Source organism: Hypanus sabinus, chromosome 13 (genome assembly GCF_030144855.1).
Source record: "Hypanus sabinus isolate sHypSab1 chromosome 13, sHypSab1.hap1, whole genome shotgun sequence".
Classification (NCBI taxonomy): Eukaryota; Metazoa; Chordata; class Chondrichthyes; order Myliobatiformes; family Dasyatidae; genus Hypanus; species Hypanus sabinus.
The window spans coordinates 72,517,597-72,537,572 of NC_082718.1; the positions used below are offsets into that span (position 1 = coordinate 72,517,597).

Here is a 19,976-nt window from a genome sequence, read left to right on the forward strand (position 1 = left end):
CAGAATTTTCATTACAACTCTGAAGAGTTTCATAAACACTTCAAACAATAGTATAGCCTCACCATGACCTCCTTGTATAAGAATAGACAGTTTTGTCAGAGCACTGATGGTTGAGTTATTAAAAAGAGGATCTAAATGCAACATATGATCTCTGAGGCAATGAAGCCTCTTGGATGCAAGCTCGTTGCCTGGCAGCTCAGACTTGTGTGCTGAGCTTCATTCACTACTCTGATGTCTTTTTGTTGTGATCACTCAGGCTGTTCTCCTCAGGGATAACCCTTTATGGACAATGCCTGTATGTGACTTTGTTTAAGGTGGTGAGGCTGATGCACAGACAGCCACCACCCCATACTTGATAGATCGGGGTCAGGGTCCAGTGGCCTGGAATGCATGGCAGCTGGGAACCCTTCACTGCTGAAGACGTCACTTCCATGGTGATGTGCTATCATCTTCCACCAGCTCCACCGTTGAGGTTTAATTGGATCGGCCTTTGTCTGGGACTTGCCCTTTGACCTTACCTGCCATGGGTGGCCTGACAGGAGCTAAAGTCCAGCCAACATCACTCTCGGGATCTCAGGAACTCACAAACCTCTCCAAGGTGACAATCCTATTTTGTTATACAAACATGTCGACTCTAAGGTCCTGTTTGTTTTTAATGGAGTGTTGTCCAGTCAGTTTGTAAACATTGCTCTCTCCATTGTAACTTTTGGAAGGGATAATAGGCTAGGAATGGCTTCAGAGCCAAAGTACATGCTTCCACAGATCTACATCCAAATCAGGGTCTCTCTGAATTGCTGATCAGCAAACCAAATGATGCACCTTCTCAGCAAGTCTTTGCAAGAGTGTCTACAGAAACCTTGGTAAAAAGAATTTGAAAATTGGAATAAAAGGAAGAGATTAGTTTTATTTGTCAATGTACATTGAAAATGTACAGAGAAATGCATCACTTGCATTAACGACCAACACAGTTCAAGGATGTGCTTCTGGTACCAGCTTGGTTTGCCCACAACTCACTAACCCTAACCTGCATCTCTTTGAAACATAGAGGAAACCGGAGCACCTAGAAGAAACCCACACGGTCATGGGGAGAATATACAAACTTCTTACAGACAGAGGCAGGTATAAAACTCTGATCTTACTGCTGGCACTGTAAAGCTTTACGCTAACTACTCCATTAATCGCTATGCTACCATAGTTGAGATTTAGAGTAAATTACTTGTTTGTTTGAATCTATATCTTTTGTGGAAAGAAATGAAGGGTCGTGAGGGCAGAAACCATTTTACAAAAGATTTACAGAGTGCATGGGCCAAAGATCTCCCCTGTAATGTACAGTATAGGAGAGCTTCAACACCTGGCCAGCAGCATTCCCCCTCCCCTTCCCCCAGTATGGGCTGCATGGTTGCCTATACATTATATCAGGTGAACCAGCACCAGCACGCAGGGAATACAAACCCAAACAACCAACCTGGCAAAATTCAGAAAATAATACCAACTGCTATCTACAAGCTCTCAGCACACACAAATCATTTGGAAGGGAATCCTGGCTGTTGCAATAAATGGTTTTCTAGTGTGATGAGAAAAGGAGAAAACTTCATCGATTTGGTGCAGTAGGTGAAATCTCAGTTTGAAACACTGTAGAATAATAAACATTCAACATAAACACGACTCCACACCTACCCCCATTCACCATTCTCAACTTAAAATAAAACGATTCACAGGTTTACTCGACAGTGACAGATTAAGCATCACTTAAGTGAGTCGGAGGGACAACAGTAAAGCAGGTGTCACACCACCTCCTAATGTTCTCCTGTACAATTAGCTCAAAGATGCATGTACAATACTTGTTTGCAATATGTCCATTGATCAGTCCTAAGACGTGAGTGATCAGCATGTCTTTGGCACCATATGGGGAAGGCAGCAGGAAGATGTTTTGGCTACGTTAATATGGATTTCATTTCAATCAGAACATGTAGTATTTATTAATGAATAATGAACAACAATGAACATAGATATCCACAGCTAGTAACTGCCACTTGAAATGATTTGGGTTGTAACTACCAGAGGATAGAGAGCACATTTTCTTTTTACTGCAGCCATACTTGGCCTTTTCATGCTGCATAATCTAGGATAATTTCTTCTCTCATCCTTCCTACTTTCCAAGCACACCACCAAACATCCTGTGCCATCTGTTCTAAATCTGTTCTAATTCTTGCTTGACAATTTACCATTGTCAGTAAAAACTTTTACTTTTCTTTATCATACTTGAACCTCATATTCAAAGTTCAAAGTAAATATATTATTAAAATACTTATATGCTACCATACATTATCCTGTAACTCATCCTGTTGCAGGTATTCATAATTGAACAAAAAATTACCATAGAATTAATGAAAAACTATACACAGAGATGGACACACAACCACTAGGCTTATTCCTTTCCAAAGTCAGTTTTTTTAAATTATTATTATTTTGCTGAGATCCCAGTCATCATAGTTGACAGAATATCTTTTTCTTGTATATTTATCACAGGTGGATATTGTGAGCACGACCAGGTATTATTGGCCATCCCAAGTTCCTCTTGAGAAGATCGTGGCAAGCCATCATTTTGAAGGTGCGACCACTGTGCTGATAAGGAGGGAGTTCTGGGCACAACAGCAATGAGGAGGGACAGTGACATATTCCTAAATGAGAATGGTATAAAATTTGGGAGAGAATATATATGGACTGGTGTTCCCTGTGTCCTTTTCTTAAGAGAGAATAGTATAAGTGAGTATAAGAATAGAATGAGGTGGCAGATAAATGTGTAGCTTAAGAGCAGGGGCAGGGATTCAGATTTCTGGATCATTGGGACCTCTTTGGGACAGGTAGGACCTGCACAAAAGGGATAGGTTGCACTTCAATCTGACAGGGACTGATATCCTTGTTGGCAGGTTGACTAGAATTGTTGGAAGTAGTTTAAACTAATATTGCAGTAAGATAGAGGTGAGGATGAGCCAGCAGGTTTACAAGTAGAAGATGGTGTAACATGAATGTAAGGAAGGACAAACCAATGATTGAGTACAAATGGAATTATATCTTCAGAAGGAGGTGACACAGGATCGGAGAATGTTGAACCTTTGTGGGTGGAGTTAAGAAACTACAAAGTTGAAAAAACAATTAATGGAATCATATATAGGCCTCCAAATAGTAGCCAAGATGTGGGGTTGAGATTGCAAATGGAGCTGGAAAAGGCATGTAATAAGGGTAATGTTGCAATTGTAACAGTGGGCTTCAATATGCAAGGGGATTGGAAAAATTAGGTTGGTGTCCAATCGCAAGAGAGAGAATTTGTTGAATGCCTACAAGATGGGTTTTTCTGGTTTGCTGCTGGTGACTAATGGTGTCCTTCAGGGGTCAATTTTGGGACCCCTACTTTTCACATTGTTCGTTAATAATTTAGATGGAATTGATGGCTTTGTGGCAAAGTTTGCAGATGATAAGAAGATAGGTGGAGGTGTAGGTAGAGTTGAGGAAGCAACGTGATTGCAGAAGGACATAGAAAAATTGGAAGAATGGGCAAAAAAGTGGCAGATGGAATAGAGCCTTGGGAAATGTATGATAATGCATTTTGGTAAAAGCAATAATAGTGCAAACTTTTATCTGAATGGGGAGAAAATTCAAACATCAGAGGTGCAAAGGGACTTAGGAGTCCTCATGCAAGACTCCCAGAAGTTTAATTTGCAGGTTGAGTCTGTGGTAAAGAAGGCAAATGCGATGTTGGCATTTACTTCAAGGTGAATAAAATACAAAAGCAAGGAGATAATTTTGAGGCTTTATAAGACACTAGTCAGGCTGCACTTGGAGTATTGTCAATAGTTTTGGGCTCCATATCTCAGAAAGGATGTGTTGTTATTGTAGAGAGTCCAGAAGAGGTTCACGAGGAAGATTCCAGGAATGAAGGGGTTAATATATGGTGAGCATTTGACAGCTTTGGGCTTGTACTCACTAGAAATTTTTTAGAATTTGGGCGGTGAGGGCAGGGGGAGGATCTCAGTGGAACATGTAGGCCTCCGTTAGTCTCGATAGACCATAGATTTGCACCTTGGAAAGTTTTTTTTATGCAAGACCAGCAGTTGCTGAAGCTGCAAGTCTCTCCTCTCCTTGATGTTGTCCAAGGGGAGGGCATGAGGAGCCATATAGCTTTCAGTGGAACATACCGAATGTTGAAAGAGCTACTAGGATGGATGTGGAGAAGATGTTACATAGAACCACAGAACCATGGAACATTAGATCACAGAAACAGGCCTTTTGGCCCTTCTTGGCTGTGCCAAACCATTTTTCTGCCTAGTCCCACTGACCTGCATCTGGCTCATATCCCTCCATACACCTCTCATCCATGTACCTGTCCAAATTTTCCTTAAATGTTAAAAGTGAGCCCACGTTTACAACTTCATCTGGCAGCTCATTCCACACTCCCACCACTCTCTGTATGAAGAAGCCCCCCCCCCAATGTTCCCTTTAAACTTTTCCCATGGTGGGAGTGCCCAGAACTAGAGGGCACAGTCTCAAGATTGAGGGGTGACATTTTAGAACAGAGGTAAGGAAGAATTTTTTTTTAGCCAGAGAGTAGCGAATCTGTGTAATGCTCTGCCGCAGACTGCAATGGAGTCCAAATCCATGGGTATATTTAAAGCGGAAGTTGATGGTTTCCTGATTGGTCAGGGCATCAAAGGATATGTTGAGAAGGCAGGTGTGTGAGGGAATATGTAGGGACTGATGATTCCATGTGTCCTTTTTCTAATTGAGAATGATATAACATTTGGAGGGAGTACGTAGGGAGTGGTGATCCCCTTTGTTCTTTGCCCTTGTCCTCTCAGTGATTAAGATCAGCGATACAGGAGGTACTGTACTAATGTTTTAGCATTCGTAACAGTAGCACATTTAGTGGATGGTACACATTGCAGCAAATTTACGCCAGGGCTGGAGATGACTAATAATGAGAAGATCGACCATAGAATACTGCAGCAAAGTACAGGCCTTTTGGCCCATGGTGGGTGCTGACCTTTTAACCTAACTCTTCCTTCCTACCTAATCCCCCGTATTTCTTTCAACCAATTGCCTATCTAAGGGTTTCTTCAGTGTCCTTAATGTATCTACCGGCAGGGCTTTCCCTGCACTCAGCACCCTCTGTAAAGAAAACTTGAATCTAACACCCCCCCCCCATACTTCCCTCCAGTCACTTAAGAATCATGCCTCCTGGTATTAGTCATTCTCACACTGGGAAAAATCCTTTGGCTATGCACTCAATTCATATCATCTTGCACCTCAATTGAGTCACCTCTCATCCAACTTCACTCCAAAGAGAGAAGCCCTAGTTCACTCAACCTTCCCTCATTAAACAATTCAGAATGAGTGTGGTGCTTTGCTTGCTGGTGAAGCAGGCTGCATCATTTGAGATGGTAACGAGCTTCTTAAATGCTGCAGGTAAAATGAATGTTCCTTGTACTGGAGGCTTAACTGCAGCTGCATCTCAAAGTTTCAGCATAACAGTTTGGTCCTTCACATTAAAGTACAGAACAGTTTTAAAAATGCTGAACTGCATGCTGTCACAGTCCTTGTATAATTATCTGACTAAGATTAATATTCATGCTGTAATGATTCCAGAATCTCAAATCATATTTCATTTCAATATTACTTGCACATCTGAGCCAAACATAATTCCTCCTTCTGGTTAAAATGATAAACTTGTGATTTAACAGCAATTATGAATTCCGCAGGCCACTCTCTTCCCCCACCCTCCTACCACCAATCTACAAGCATTAACAACCAACTTGAATGTCGATTAGTCACTACATTTTCCTCTCTCTCCCACTTGCTTTCTTAATTGTGTTAACTTGTCTTGTGCAATAGCATTTTGATATTGCCCAGCATTCTCAGTAAAACAACACAAAACTTTGAATTCAAGTTACATATGCTGAATATAAACTTGCAAAGATCCAGCAACATTGCATCAAACTGTGCCAGTCTCACAGAAGTACGAGTTTGTGAGAATATTGGGAAAGCTGTTAAATAATCTCTTTGTCATGATTCTGGGGGCAGCGTAGTGACACAGCAAGAGTTACAGAGTAGCGCCGTACAGACATAGTAGACACCCAGCACCTCTTCCCCAGGGCACCACTGGTCAATACAAGAGGACATGGCTTTGAGGTAAGGGGTAGGAAGGTCAAGGGGCACTCAAAGACTGGTTGGTGTGTGGAATACACTGCCTGAGTCAATGGTGGAGGCAGATACGCTAGTGAAATTTAAGACACTACAGGTATATGGAGGAATTTAAGGTGGGGGTTTAATGGGAGGCAGGGTTTAAGGGTCGGCACAACATTGTGGGCCAAAGGGCCTGTACTGTGCTGTACTATTCTATGTCCTATGTTCTATGAAACAGGCCCTTCGGCCCATTTGACCATGCAACCTACAGCATACCCATTGCTAGTTCCAATTGCCTGCATTCAGCCCATAACCCTCCAAACCCCTTAAATGCTGCAATTGTACCCTCCTCAACCACTCCCTCTGGCAGCTTGTTCCAGGGACTCACTGCCCTCAGTGTAAGAGCAACAATGTCATCAGCAGATGCAACCATTAATGACACAGTTCCTGCAACCAGACCTTGGCTGCTGTCAGTATGGAATTTGCGCATTATTCCTGTCACCATGTTGATCTCCCCCAGACCTCTGGTTTCTGCCAACATATCCCAAAGATGCTGTGGGTTGGTGGATCCATTGGGTACTATAAAATGTCCCTCAGTCTACATTCAAGATGCAAGCTTATTTATCATTTATACATCTAAACATATAATGAAATGTAGTGCTTGTTCTAACAACCAACACAGCCAGCCGTTGCCACACTTTCCAGTGCCAATGTAACATGCCCACTATGTTTGACAGAACACCACACAACACAACAAAACAGGTCACAAAGATCACAAAGCAAAGCCACCCTTCCAATCCTGCCATGTATATAAACAGTCCTCTAACCCCAAGATTGGCTGTCCTCAATGGGCTCTAGCCTCCAGTCAATTAGGAATCAGACTCTGACATGGAGACACTGGGCCTTTGACTACCCCAATGGACTCGCAGAGATTCACAGACTCAATACTCCAGCCATCAGCCACCAGTGAATTCGAACTCAGACTCAGAAACAGAGACATTGGGCTCTCGATCACTGTAGTGGACTCGGAAATTCTCAGACAAGGGACTCTGGCCATCAACCTCCAGTAAACTTGAACTCAGACTCAGACTTGCAGACATTGGGCCTTCAATTCCCCCAGCGGACTTGTGGACTTGGGACTCGGCCATCAGCCTTCTGCTGACTCAGAATCAGACACGGAGACAATGGGCCTTCGACTACCCCTGCGGACTAACAGACCTGGTGCTCTGCCCAATACATACTCACTTCCAGACTTTTGCCTTGACCCTAGGCATAGACAATAGGGGTAGACAGATTCGACCCCCAACTCGACAACTGTGTATTGCTGTGTTAACTGGGTACTGTAGTTGTGCCTCAGTGCAGGTGGGCTTTCAACGCATATCCCAGACTGTGTGGATCAGTGCATACTGTAAATCATCCATTAGCATAGGAGGGTGGCAGGAGAACAAGAAGGGAGAAATCAGACGTATAAGGCTGAAAATATTACAAGGAGGTAAATTGAAGAACGGGGTCGACTGAGAACCAAGAGTGATTCAATTGCTTGAATAGCTTTCTTCTGTGTTGCAAGGAAACTTGAAAATATTTATCAATAACACAACCCTGAATGTATTCTGATGGTTCTGCAATGTAAAGCTCTTTAAAAACAACTAGCTTCATGATCCCACAGTTGATGACTAATTCTCTGGGTAAAATAGTCATTTTGGAATCCGAAAATCACACTCATTTAAAGACATCTTGCACATCTGTACAGGATAATGTTTGGACTGCTTGCCTCACACCCCCATGGAGAAAGGGATGAACTGAGGGTAATGATTAGACTGATCGATCCCCCATGGAGAAAGCGATGAACTGAGGATAATGTTTGGACTGATCGACCCCCCCCCCATGGAGAAAGGGATGAACTGAGGATAATGTTTGGACTGATTGATCCCCCCCCATGGAGAAAGGGATGAACTGAGGATAATGTTTGGACTGATTGACCCCCCCCATGGAGAAAGCGATGAACTGACGATAATGTTTAGACTGATCGACCCACACATGCAGAAAGTGATGAACTGAGGATAATGTTTAGACAGATCGACCCCCCCCATGGAGAAAGGGTTGAAGTGAGGATAATGTTTGGACTGATTGACCCCCCCCCCCATGGAGAAAGGGATGAACTGAGGGTAATGATTAGACTGATCGACCCCCCATGGAGAAAGTGATGAACTGAGGGTAATGTTTAGACAGATCGACCCCCCCATGGAGAAAGGGATGAACTGAGGATCACGTTCAGACTGATTGACACCACATGGAGGTAGGGATGAACTGAGGATAATATTTAGACTGATCGACCCCCCCATGGAGAAAGGGATAAACTGAGGATAATGTTTGGACTGACCAAACCCCCCCCCATGGAGGTAGGGATGAACTGAGGATAATGTTCAGACTGATCGACCCCCCATAGAGAAAGGGATAAACTGAGGATAATGTTTAGACTGATCGACCCCCCCCCCATGGAGAAAGGGATAAACTGAGGATAAAGTTTAGACTGATTGACCCCCCCATGGAGAAAGGGATAAACTGAGGATAATGTTTAGACTGATCGACCCCCCCCATGGAGAAAGGGATAAACTGAGGATAATGTTTAGACTGATCGACCCACCCATGGAGAAAGGGATGAACTAAGGATAATGTTTGGACTGATCGACCCCCCCCCATGGAGAAAGGGATGAACTGAGGATAATGTTTAGACTGATTGACCCCCCCCATGGAGAGAGGGATGAACTGAGAATCATGTTTAGACTGATCGACCCCCCCCCATGGAGAAAGTGATGAACTGAGGAAAATGTTTAGACTGATCGACCCCCCCCCCATGGAGAAAGGGATGAACTGAGGATAATGTTCAGTCTGATTGACCCCCCCATGGAGAAGGGGATGAACTGAGGATAATGTTTAGACTGATCGACCCTCCCCCATGGAGAAAGGGATGAGCTGAGGATAATGTTTAGACTGATCGACCCACCCATGGAGAAAGGGATGAACTAAGGATAATGTTTGGACTGATCGACCCCCCCCATGGAGAAAGGGATGAACTGAGGATAATGTTTAGACTGATTGACCCCCCCCATGGAGAGAGGGATGAACTGAGAATCATGTTTAGACTGATCGACCCCCCCCATGGAGAAAGTGATGAACTGAGGAAAATGTTTAGACTGATCGACCCCCCCCATGGAGAAAGGGATGAACTGAGGATAATGTTCAGTCTGATTGACCCCCCCATGGAGAAGGGGATGAACTGAGGATAATGTTTAGACTGATCGACCCTCCCCCATGGAGAAAGGGATGAGCTGAGGATAATGTTTAGACTGATCGACCCTCCCCCATGGAGAAAGGGATGAGCTGAGGATAATGTTTAGACTGATCGACCCTCCCCCATGGAGAAAGGGATGAGCTGAGGATAATGTTTAGACTGATCGACCCTCCCCCATGGAGAAAGGGATGAACTGAGGATAATGTTTAGACAGATCGACCCCCCCCCATGGAGAAAATGATGAACTGAGGAAAATGTTTAGATTGATCGACCCCCCCCGTGGAGAAAGTGATGAACTGAGGATGATGTTTAGACAGATCGACCCCCCCACGGAGAAATGATGAACTGAGGATAATGTTTAGACTGATCGACCCCCCCCCCATGGAGAAAGGGATAAACTGAGGATAATGTTTAGACTGATCGACCCCCCCATGGAGAAAGGGATGAAGTGAGGATAATGTCTGGATAGATTGACCCCCCATGGAGAAAGTGATGAACTGAGGGTAATGTTTAGACAGATCGACCCCCCCATGGAGAAAGGGATGAAGTGAGGATAATGTCTGGATAGATTGACCCCCCATGGAGAAAGTGATGAACTGAGGGTAATGTTTAGACAGATCGACCCCCCCATGGAGAAAGTGATGAACTGAGGAAAATGTTTAGACTGATCGACCCCCCCCCCATGGAGAGAGGGATGAACTGAGGATAATGTTTAGACTGATCGACCCCCCCCCCCCCATGGAGAAAGGGATGAACTGAGGATAATGTTCAGTCTGATTGACCCCCCCATGGAGAAGGGGATGAACTGAGGATAGTGTTTAGACTGATCGACCCCCCCATGGAGAAAGGGATGAAGTGAGGATAATGTCTGGATAGATTGACCCCCCATGGAGAAAGTGATGAACTGAGGGTAATGTTTAGACAGATCGACCCCCCCATGGAGGAAGGGATGAACTGAGAATCATGTTTAGACTGATCGACCCCCCCATGGAGAAAGTGATGAACTGAGGATGATGTTTAGACAGATCGACCCCCCCATGGAGAAAGTGATGAACTGAGGATAATGTTCAGTCTGATTGACCCCCCCATGGAGAAGGGGATGAACTGAGGATAATGTTTAGACTGATCGACCCCCCCATGGAGAAAGGGATGAACTGAGGATAATGTTCAGTCTGATTGACCCCCCCATGGAGAAGGGGATGAACTGAGGATAATGTTTAGACTGATCGACCCCCCCCATGGAGAAAGTGATGAACTGAGGATGATGTTTAGACAGATCGACCCCCCCATGGAGAAATGATGAACTGAGGATAATGTTTAGACTGATCGACCCCCCCCCATGGAGAGAGGGATGAACTGAGGATCATGTTTAGACTGATCGACCCCCCCCCCCCCATGGAGAGAGGGATGAACTGAGGATAAGGTTTGAACTGATTGACTCTTTGGGTCCAGAACTGAAAAATCTTTCACAAGTTATTAGCCTGCACATTTCACCTTGTCTGCAGCTAAATCCGTTGGCAGCTTATTTTGTATCCACTTCAGACTGAAGAAATTACCTCTCAGCTTCATTGTCACTCTCATCACTTGACTCCTCCTCCAAGGCTGCCTGCAGGTCTGCTATCCGTTTTATTGATGTTTCAAGATCTGCTTGCAATGTTTGTTTAATTGCCATCAGACTCTCCACCTGTGACCCCTGCCAAGTATAAAACAAAGTGATATGTACGACATGTTATCTTGACATACCATTTAAGTAAGTAGTGTAATCCAGCGGAGATGTCACTCAGAGTCACAGAATAAGACGTTATGGAAACAGAACCTCCAACTCATCCATGCTGGTCAAAATGCCCACATAATACCATAAGATACAAAAGCACTATTAGGCCATTCTTCTGAGTCTGTTCTGCCATTAATTTTTGTCAACCCCAATTCTCCCTCTTCCTCCTTGTAGCTCTTACCTCCATTAATAATGAAGAACCATCAATCTGTCTTAAATGTACTCAATGACCTAGACAACTGTCCATGACAATGAACTGCACAGATTCACCACCCGCTGACTTAAGAAAATCCTTGTATCAATCTTAAATGATGTCCCTTTATTCTGTGGCTATGCTCTCAGATTGTAGACTCTCCTACTAATGAATCCTCAGAATCAGAATCAGGTTTAATATCATCTGCATATGTTGTGAAATTTGTTGTTTTGAAGCAGCAGTACAAGGCAATCCATAATAATAAAATCTATAAGTTACAATAATAATAACAAGGACTTTATTGATCCTGAGTGGGGAATTATTACAATAAGAAGTATATTATACCCTTTTGAGATATCACCTTTCGAACGTGTCTTTGATGCTGGGAAGACTAGTGTCCATGATGGAACTGGCTGAGTTCATAACTTCCTGCAGCTTCTTCCAATTCTGTGCAGTGAGGTTCCCCTCCCCACCCCATCCCCGACATACCAGACAGTGATGCAGCCAGTTATAATGCTCTCCACTGTACATTTCTTTATACGGTATATGTCTTTGGTTGCATATCAATTCTCCTCAAACTCCTAGTGAAATATAGCCGCTGTCATGCCTTCTTTGTAATTGCATCTATATGGTGGGCTCAGGAAATTTCCTCAGAGATGTTGACATCCAAGAACTTGAAACTGCTCACCCTTTCCATTCCTGATCCCTCGATGAGGACTGGAGAGTGCTCCCCTGACTTACCTTTCCTGATGAGCACAATCAGTTCTTTGGTCTTGTCGAGTCTAAGATTGTCATTATGACACCACTTCACCAGCTGATCTATCTTGCTCTGTACATCTTGTCATCAGCATCTAAAATTCTTCCAATGGATGTGTCATCAGCAAACTTATAGATGGCATTTCACCTATGCCTAGTCACACAGTTATGGGTGTAGAGAGAATAGAGCAGTGCTAAGCTCACATCCCTGCGGTGCACCAGTGTTGATATCAGCATGGAGTGGATGTCATTTCCAATCCATGCAGGCTATAGACCTATTGTGGCGATAGGCAAATTGTAGAGAGTCCAGATCCTTGCTTAGACAGCAATTAATTCTAGCCATGACCAATCTCTCACAGTAGATGTGAGTGCCACTGGGCGAAGGTCATAGAGGCAGCTCATCCTGCTCTTCTTGGGCACTGGTATGATTGTCGTCCTTTCAAAGCAGGGGAGGACTTCCGACTACAGCAGTGAGAGATTGAATATGTCCTTGAACACTCCTGCTAGTAGGTTGGCACAGGTGTTCAGAGCCCCATTAGGTATATACCTTCAGGGTCTGACACTATGTGAGGGTTAACCCTCTTGAAAGGTATTCTAATATTGGCCAAGTCAGAGATCACAGGGTCACCAGATACTGTTGGGATCCTCACAACTGTAGTTTTGTCCTCTCTGCATTTGGTAGGCTTCAACAAGATCTTTCTTCATCCTTCTGAACTCCATTCAGTACAGGCCCAGTGGCTTCTCATATGTTAAAAGTTTTCATTCTTGTGAGATAAGCACAAAATGGTGAAGAAATTCAGGAAGTCAGGCAGCATCTATGGAGGGGGATAAACAGCTGATGTTTTGGGCCAAGACACTTCTTCAGGACTGACTTGCTGAGTTCCTCCAGCATTTTGTGGGTTGAAAATTTGCAGCATCTTGTGAGCTGTGGTGCAAAGCTAGTCCCATCTTAAGGAACATCTCTCCACCACAAATTAATTTTCAAAAGTTTAACACATAGTTCGGAGTTACCCTCAATCGTGGGGCTAAGGGTTCAACTCCTGCTCCTGAGACTTGAGCAGGTAACGCTGATGGTATTGTACAATGTCCTGGGTATGTTACTCAAAATGGCCTCGTTGGTTTGTTACAAGTAGGAATGTTTCTTTGTCGGATAAGTGTTTCTCTCGCCGTTGTTTCACTTTAGAATGGCTGATATGGTAATTGTCTTCATTTGTTAATCAATGGGGAATGTCATTGTGTCTTGTGATGCTGGGAACTTGGGGGAGGGGTTTTCGCGGTTTTTTTTGGGGAGGCCGAGGAAGACGCTGAGGAAGGTGGACGTGTGCTGGACTGCTCGTAAGACCACCGGGGTGGTCCCAGGTGCGACGGCCGGATGGGTTGATTGGTTCGTGGATTGAGCTCCAACAAGTGCACTAAACAGACTGAACTTTGATAAGTTGGCGCCTTTTGTTTTTTCCTTGTATATATATATATAAATATTGTATTGCCTACTATTTTTTTAATTTTAGTAAACTCTTTAAAGTGTATTTCATAACAGTATTTGTTGTGGGTTTGATACTGTTGGCGGGCGCGAGGCATTAACTCGATTCTCACAGCACCTGCGTGTACGGGAGGTGGGTTGGAGAGTGGCTGGATCTCCTTTTTCCCCTAGACATATACCAGCCTGTGGGTAAGGGTTACATTTGTGGGGTGCTCGTCCCGGATTGGATTGTCAGGGTCTGTGGAATCGCGCAGGCAGCAGAGCGGAGATGGACAGAGATAAGTTTGTTTGTTGGTGCCAGTTTGAAGGTGTACCAGTACAGTACGCATGCGTAGTGAGCGGAGTGGATTTTCGAGTTTCGGGAGACGCGATAGTGCGGGGTTTAAGTTCGGTGAAGGATATTGGGCAGGTAGAATTGGTAGCTAGACGGTGTGGTAAAGAGGTAGAGTCTAGCTGGGTGTTGGTTCATACGAGTGCTGAAGTCAGGACGGTGGAACTGCCGGCGACGGTCAGTGTACCGGGGGAGGAGGGGCCGTGGGGGCTCCACTCCTACCAGGATGAGGCTGAGGAGACATCGGGGGAAGAGCTAGAGCTAGAGGTGGACCCCAGAGAGGTGCCCGGCACTAGTAAAGGGAGGTGGGAGGAGGGAGTCGTGACAGCCCCGCTCCCCAGGTAGGGTGGAAGCCTCGGAGCTGGCAGCCGCACTTAACTCCCTGGTGGGTGTGGCCGAGAGGCCACGGCTGAAGCTGGGGGTGTTCTCCGGAGCCAAGCCTACTCCGGATGGGGAGGTGGACTATGAGACCTGGATCGAGCATACGTCTTTGATGTTAGAGGAGTGGCCAGGCTCAGAGGAGGAGAAGAGGCAGCGATTGGTGGGAAGTTTGAGGGGTTTAGCAGCCAAAACCGTCCGGGAGTTGAAAGCTGAGAAGCCTGGAGCCTCAGTGGAGGAATGCCTAGAAGTTTTGGAGGGAGCGTTTGGGTTGTCAGGGGAACCCTGGCTGCTTTTAGCAGAGTTTCAACGCCTGGAACAATGGAGAGGGGAAAAGCTCTCCGAGTACATATTTAGGATGGAGGGGATGCTCTCGGGGCTGCGGCGCCGGGGGGGGGGGGGGGGGGTAGTGAAGGCGACTGACGTGGCTAGCGTGAGGATGAGTCAGCTATTCAGTGGCTCTCTGGAGGAGGACAAAGTGGCGTGGACTATCCGGCAGGCTTATAGGAAAGGACCCCCTCCATCCTTCGGGCAACTGATTAGAGAGGTGCGAGAGGAAGAGAGAGCATTGGGGCGGAAAAGGGGCACGGGCCTACGGGAGCGATCCTCAGCGATACAGGAAGTGGTGGCTGAGTGGAGGAATGACAATCCCCCGGGGAGTAGGGAACCCCCTTTGGAGGGGAGGGACAGGGGAGGTACGTACTCTCAGGGGCGATCAGTGCAGTGGATTGGGAGCAGGAGCCGTCCTGGGAGAGGAGGGGCGGCCGGCAGTGTGTGCTTTAACTGTGGGAAAGTGGGGCATTTCAGGCGGGACTGTGGAAGGCCGAGGGTGTGCTATAGCTGTGGAGAGGTCACTTTAGGTGGGATTGTGAGAGACAAGGAGTCCCGCGGAGGACAAGCCCCCCTATGACTAAAAAGGGAGAGGTGTCGGGAAACTTAGGAGAGGCTCAGTGAGGGAACGGACTGGAGCCTCTGGAAGAACACGTTCCCAGAGATCAGCCGGAAGACCACCGGGTGCCCACGCCTCTATTCCGGATGGGCTGGTAGGACCGCGTGCCAGTGTGGGTCTACGGATAGAGGGAATTTACGCAAAAGCCGTTCTTGATACGGGATCGCAGGTGAACTTATTGTACCGATCTTTCTACAATCAATATCTAAAGCATTTGCCCGTAACCCCATTTGACGCCCTGCAGATTTGGGGTGTGAGCGAGGGTGACTACCCGTACGATGGGTACCTATCGGTGAGATTGGAGTTCTTGGAGGGCGATGTGGGAGTGTCGGAAGCTATTGAGACGTTGGTGTTGGTGTGTCCTGACCCGGTGGAAACCGGTGGTGCTGCCCTCCTGGTGGGGACTAACTCCCCAGTTGTGCGACGGCTCCTGGGAGCTTGTAAGGAGAAAGGGGGGGAAGACTTTCTGGAGACCCTCTCGGTGCATCCAGTGTTTCGAGCAGTGTTCGCAGAAGGGGTTGCCTCCCAAGGGCTGGACCCGGAGTGTAAACGAGGGACGGTGTGGTGTACGCAGGCGAGGCCCAAGGTGATCCGACCCGGGGAGGTAGCCCTAGTGATGGGGACCCCCAGATTCCCAGGAGTGCCGACGGGAGAAGCCCTGTTAGTAGACGCCCCAGACGATCTTGAAGGGGAGACACGATTTCCGGTGGGGGCGCTGGTGAGGCCCGAAGTGCAGAGACCAGGGGTGGTACATGCGAGGCGTATAGCTATAAGTGTCAGGAACACCACGGCAAGAGAAGTCACCTTTAAGAGGGGAATGCCGCTGGCACATCTGTTCCCGGTGACGGTAATGTCCAGCGCACCAGTGCGGACCCCTAACGGGGAGGGATCGGAGCATCGAAGGGAGCTGACTGCTGAAGCCTTTAACTTCGGGGATTCCCCAGTGTCGCCGGAGTGGAAACGCAGGCTAGTGGAGAAGATGCTGAAGATGGAAGCTGTTTTTTCTCGGGGCGAGTTTGATGTTGGCTGCTCCAAAAGCACTCGCCACACCATCCGGGTGACGGAGGACACCCTGTTCCGAGAGAGATCCCGGCGGCTGGCTCTGGCAGATGTTGAGGACGTGCGACAGCACTTGTGCAAGTTGAAGGAGGCCGGAATCATAGCTGAGTCTCAAAGTCCTTCTGCGTCCCCAATAGTGGTGGCACGGAAGAAGAATGGGCGAGTGTGCATGTGTGTTGACTACAGGACGTTGAATCGGCGAACTGTCCCTGATCAATATACTGTCCCAAGAGTCGAGGATGCGTTGGCCTGCCTGAGCGGTGCGAAGTGGTTCAGTGTGCTGGATTTAAGAAGTGGGTATTACCAGATCCCGATGAGTGAGGGCGATAAAGAGAAGACCACTTTTATCTGCCCGCTGGGGTTCTTTCAGTTTGAACGAATGCCCCAAGGCATATCCGGAGCCCCAGCCACCTTCCAGAGGCTCATGGAGAGAACTGTGGGGGATATGAATCTGTTGGAGGTGCTGGTGTACCTGGACGATTTGATAGTGTTTGGATCGACTTTGGAGGAACATGAGGAGAGGCTGTTGAAGGTGTTGGGCCGGCTTAATGAAGAAGGGTTGAAGCTTTCCCTGGACAAATGCCAGTTCTGCAAGTCGTCGGTTAACTACATTGGCCATATCATTTCGCGAGAGGGAGTGGCTACTGATCCAACCAAGATAGAGGCTGTGACCACCTGGCCGAGACCCCAGAAAGTGGGTGCTCTGCGCTCATTTTTGGGGTTCTGTGGGTATTACCGGCGATTTGTGAAAGGATACGCCAAAGTGTGTCACCCGTTGACTCAGCTGTTGTGTGGCTATCTCCCGGTGGGGAAGAAGAGGACGGGGAACCAGAGGGAGGATACTGGAGGATACTGGAACCCGGCGGAACCTTTTGGCTCGAGATGGGATGATCAATGTGATGATCTTTGAAAAGGGCACTGACCCAGGCCCCGGTGTTGGCTTTTGCCGATCCCCAGAAGCCATATGTGCTGCACACGGATGCCAGCCGAGAGGGTCTCGGGGCTGTTCTGTACCAGGAGCATGGCAAAGCATTGAGACCGGTAGCCTTTGTCAGCGGAAGCTTGTCGCCATCGGAGAGAAACTATCCCACACACAAGTTGGAGTTCCTGGCGCTGAAGCGGGCGGTGGTGGACAAGCTAGGCGATTACCTGTACGGAGCCAAGTTTGAGGTGAGAACGGATAACAATCCTCTCACTTATTTTTTGACTTCGGCGAAGCTGGATGCCACCGGACATCGGTGGCTGGCGGCCTTGTCGGTATATGATTTCAGCCTGAGGTACCGCCCTGGAAGCAAGAATGTCGATGCGGATGCATTGTCTCGTTGGGAGCCGGGGGAGGAGGAGAGGGACGAGGAGTGGGAGAATGTCCCTGCCCCTGGAGTGAAGGCGATGTGTCAGTTTGCTATCACTGTGAGGGCCGAGGGAAGAGGGAGGCTGGAACGAGCCGTGGACCATTTGGGGGTTTTTGACGACGCCATACCCCTAGTTTACTGTGACCTGACCGCACTGGGGACTAAACAGTTGCCGGAACTGAGTCCGGGGGAAGTGGCAACTGCTCAGCAAAATGACCCGGGCATTGGCACAGTGTGGAGAGCGGTCGAGAAGGGGGATGCGGCGTTGGCTGAGCAGGCGAAACACCCATGCGTGCCTCTGTTGTTGAAGGAGTGGTCTCGGTTGAAGTTAATGAACAAAATCTTGTACCGGGTAACGACGCCTCCGGACCAACCCCGCTGTTGGCAACTGGTCCTGCCGGAGGAGTATCGCCAGACTGTACTCCAGGCCTTATATGATGATTCTGGACACTTGGGGGTGGAAAAGACGTATGGATTGCTCAAAGACCGGTTCTACTGGCCCCGGATGAGGGGGGACGTTGAAGAATACTGTAGGGGATGCCGTCGTTGCATCCAGAGGAAGACCCTGCCAGCGTTGGCGGCTCCACTGTTGCACTTGCAGAGTGCGGGACCTCTGGACCTGGTATGTATGGATTTCCTGTCGATTGAGCCTGACACCAACAACACCGCAAATGTCTTAGTCATCACCGATCATTACACTCGCTATGCTCAGGCATTTCCCACCAAGGATCAGAAGGCGACGACAGTGGCGAAGGTGTTATGGGAGAAGTACTTTGTGCATTACGGCCTTCCCAGGCGAATCCATAGTGATCAGGGGCGGGACTTTGAGAGCCGCCTTATCCAGGAATTATTGACTATGCTTGGGGTTGAGAAATCCAGGACTACCCCTTACCACCCACAGGGAGATCCTCAGCCAGAGAGATTTAACAGGACCCTGTTGGATATGCTCGGGACGCTGGAGATTGGGCAGAAAAGCAGGTGGAGTCGTCATATTGGACAACTGGTTCACTGTTACAATTGTACTCACAATGATGCTACAGGGTATTCGCCCTATTATCTGATGTTCAGGCGGGAAGCGAGGTTGCCCATTGATGTGTGTTTTGGAGGTGGAGTGGGTGAATTTCCCGGGAAGTCCCATCTAAAGTACGTGTCCGACATGAAGAGGGAGTTACAGCGGGCGTACGAGTTGGCCGAGGCGGCGGCTACCAAACAAAATCAGAGGAATAAGATGCGGTATGATCGAAAGGTGAAGTTTGTACAATTATTACCGGGCGACCGGGTCCTTTTACGGAATTTGGGACTTCCTGGTAAGCACAAGTTGGCAGATCGATGGGCGGCCAGCCCCTATGTAATAGAGAGCCAGATGCCGAACCTGCCAGTTTACCGGGTGAAACCCGAGGATGGAAAAGGGCCTATCAAGGTACTCCATAGGAATCACCTGCTGCCACTGGGTCAAGCAGTGCAGGTGGATAAGGAGCCCGAGTGGGAGGTTACGCCCAGAACAAGGACTCTGCAAGGGCGCGGAGAACGGGAAGAGCCCGCTGCTGAAGAGCGGGGACGGGTCCCTCCCCCGGGAATGGCTACCGATTCAGAGGAGGACGACTCAGATGAGTGGGTCCTGTTCCCATTCGCTGGTGCTCCAGTACCAGGAGAGGAGGCTCCTGGCCCTTCCCATACTGAATTGGGTGAGAGGAGGGAAGGTCTTGAGGGTCAGATGGAGAGGCAGCCTACATTGGTGGAAGAGAGGGTGGAACCCGAGCATGAGCCGGAGAGATCTCGGGTGAGGGAGGACCCCTGTGAGGAAGGGGGTGCGGGTCTGTCAGGTAGACCTGGGGTGTCTGAGACAGTGGGTTCACAGGTGACGAGGGAGCCCAGTGGGGCAGAAGGGGTTTGGAGATCTCAGAGGATTAGGCGCCCCCCGGAATGATTGACATATGTGGTACCAGGAGAACCGAGTGTGATTTCTACTGCTCTGGGTAGTTATGTCACTGCTTTCTGCACCTGGGTTGGGTTTTGTGTGTTGCAAGAAGCTTTGGGGACCTCTAGTAATGCCATGAGGGCATGACATTTGCTGGTGGGGAGAGAATGTACAATGTCCTGGGTATGTTACTCAAAATGGCCTCGTTGGTTTGTTACAAGTAGGAATGTTTCTTTGTCGGATAAGTGTTTCTCTCGCCGTTGTTTCACTTTAGGATGGCTGATATGGTAATTGTCTTCATTTGTTAATCAATG

At 47.6% G+C, this 19,976-nt stretch overlaps 1 protein-coding gene across 1 annotated transcript in view; it reads right to left on the reverse strand.

Annotated features, from left to right (window-relative positions):
- The window catches only part of LOC132403977 (unconventional myosin-XVIIIb-like), a gene marked incomplete at its 5' end in the record, with an annotated part of 415,128 nt that overhangs the window by 15,316 nt on the left and 379,836 nt on the right, over positions 1–19,976 (reverse strand). The window contains one exon of the mRNA XM_059987873.1: positions 11,029–11,165. Within this exon, the coding sequence (XP_059843856.1) occupies positions 11,029–11,165 (137 nt within the window). The remainder of the gene's footprint in view (positions 1–11,028; positions 11,166–19,976) is intronic.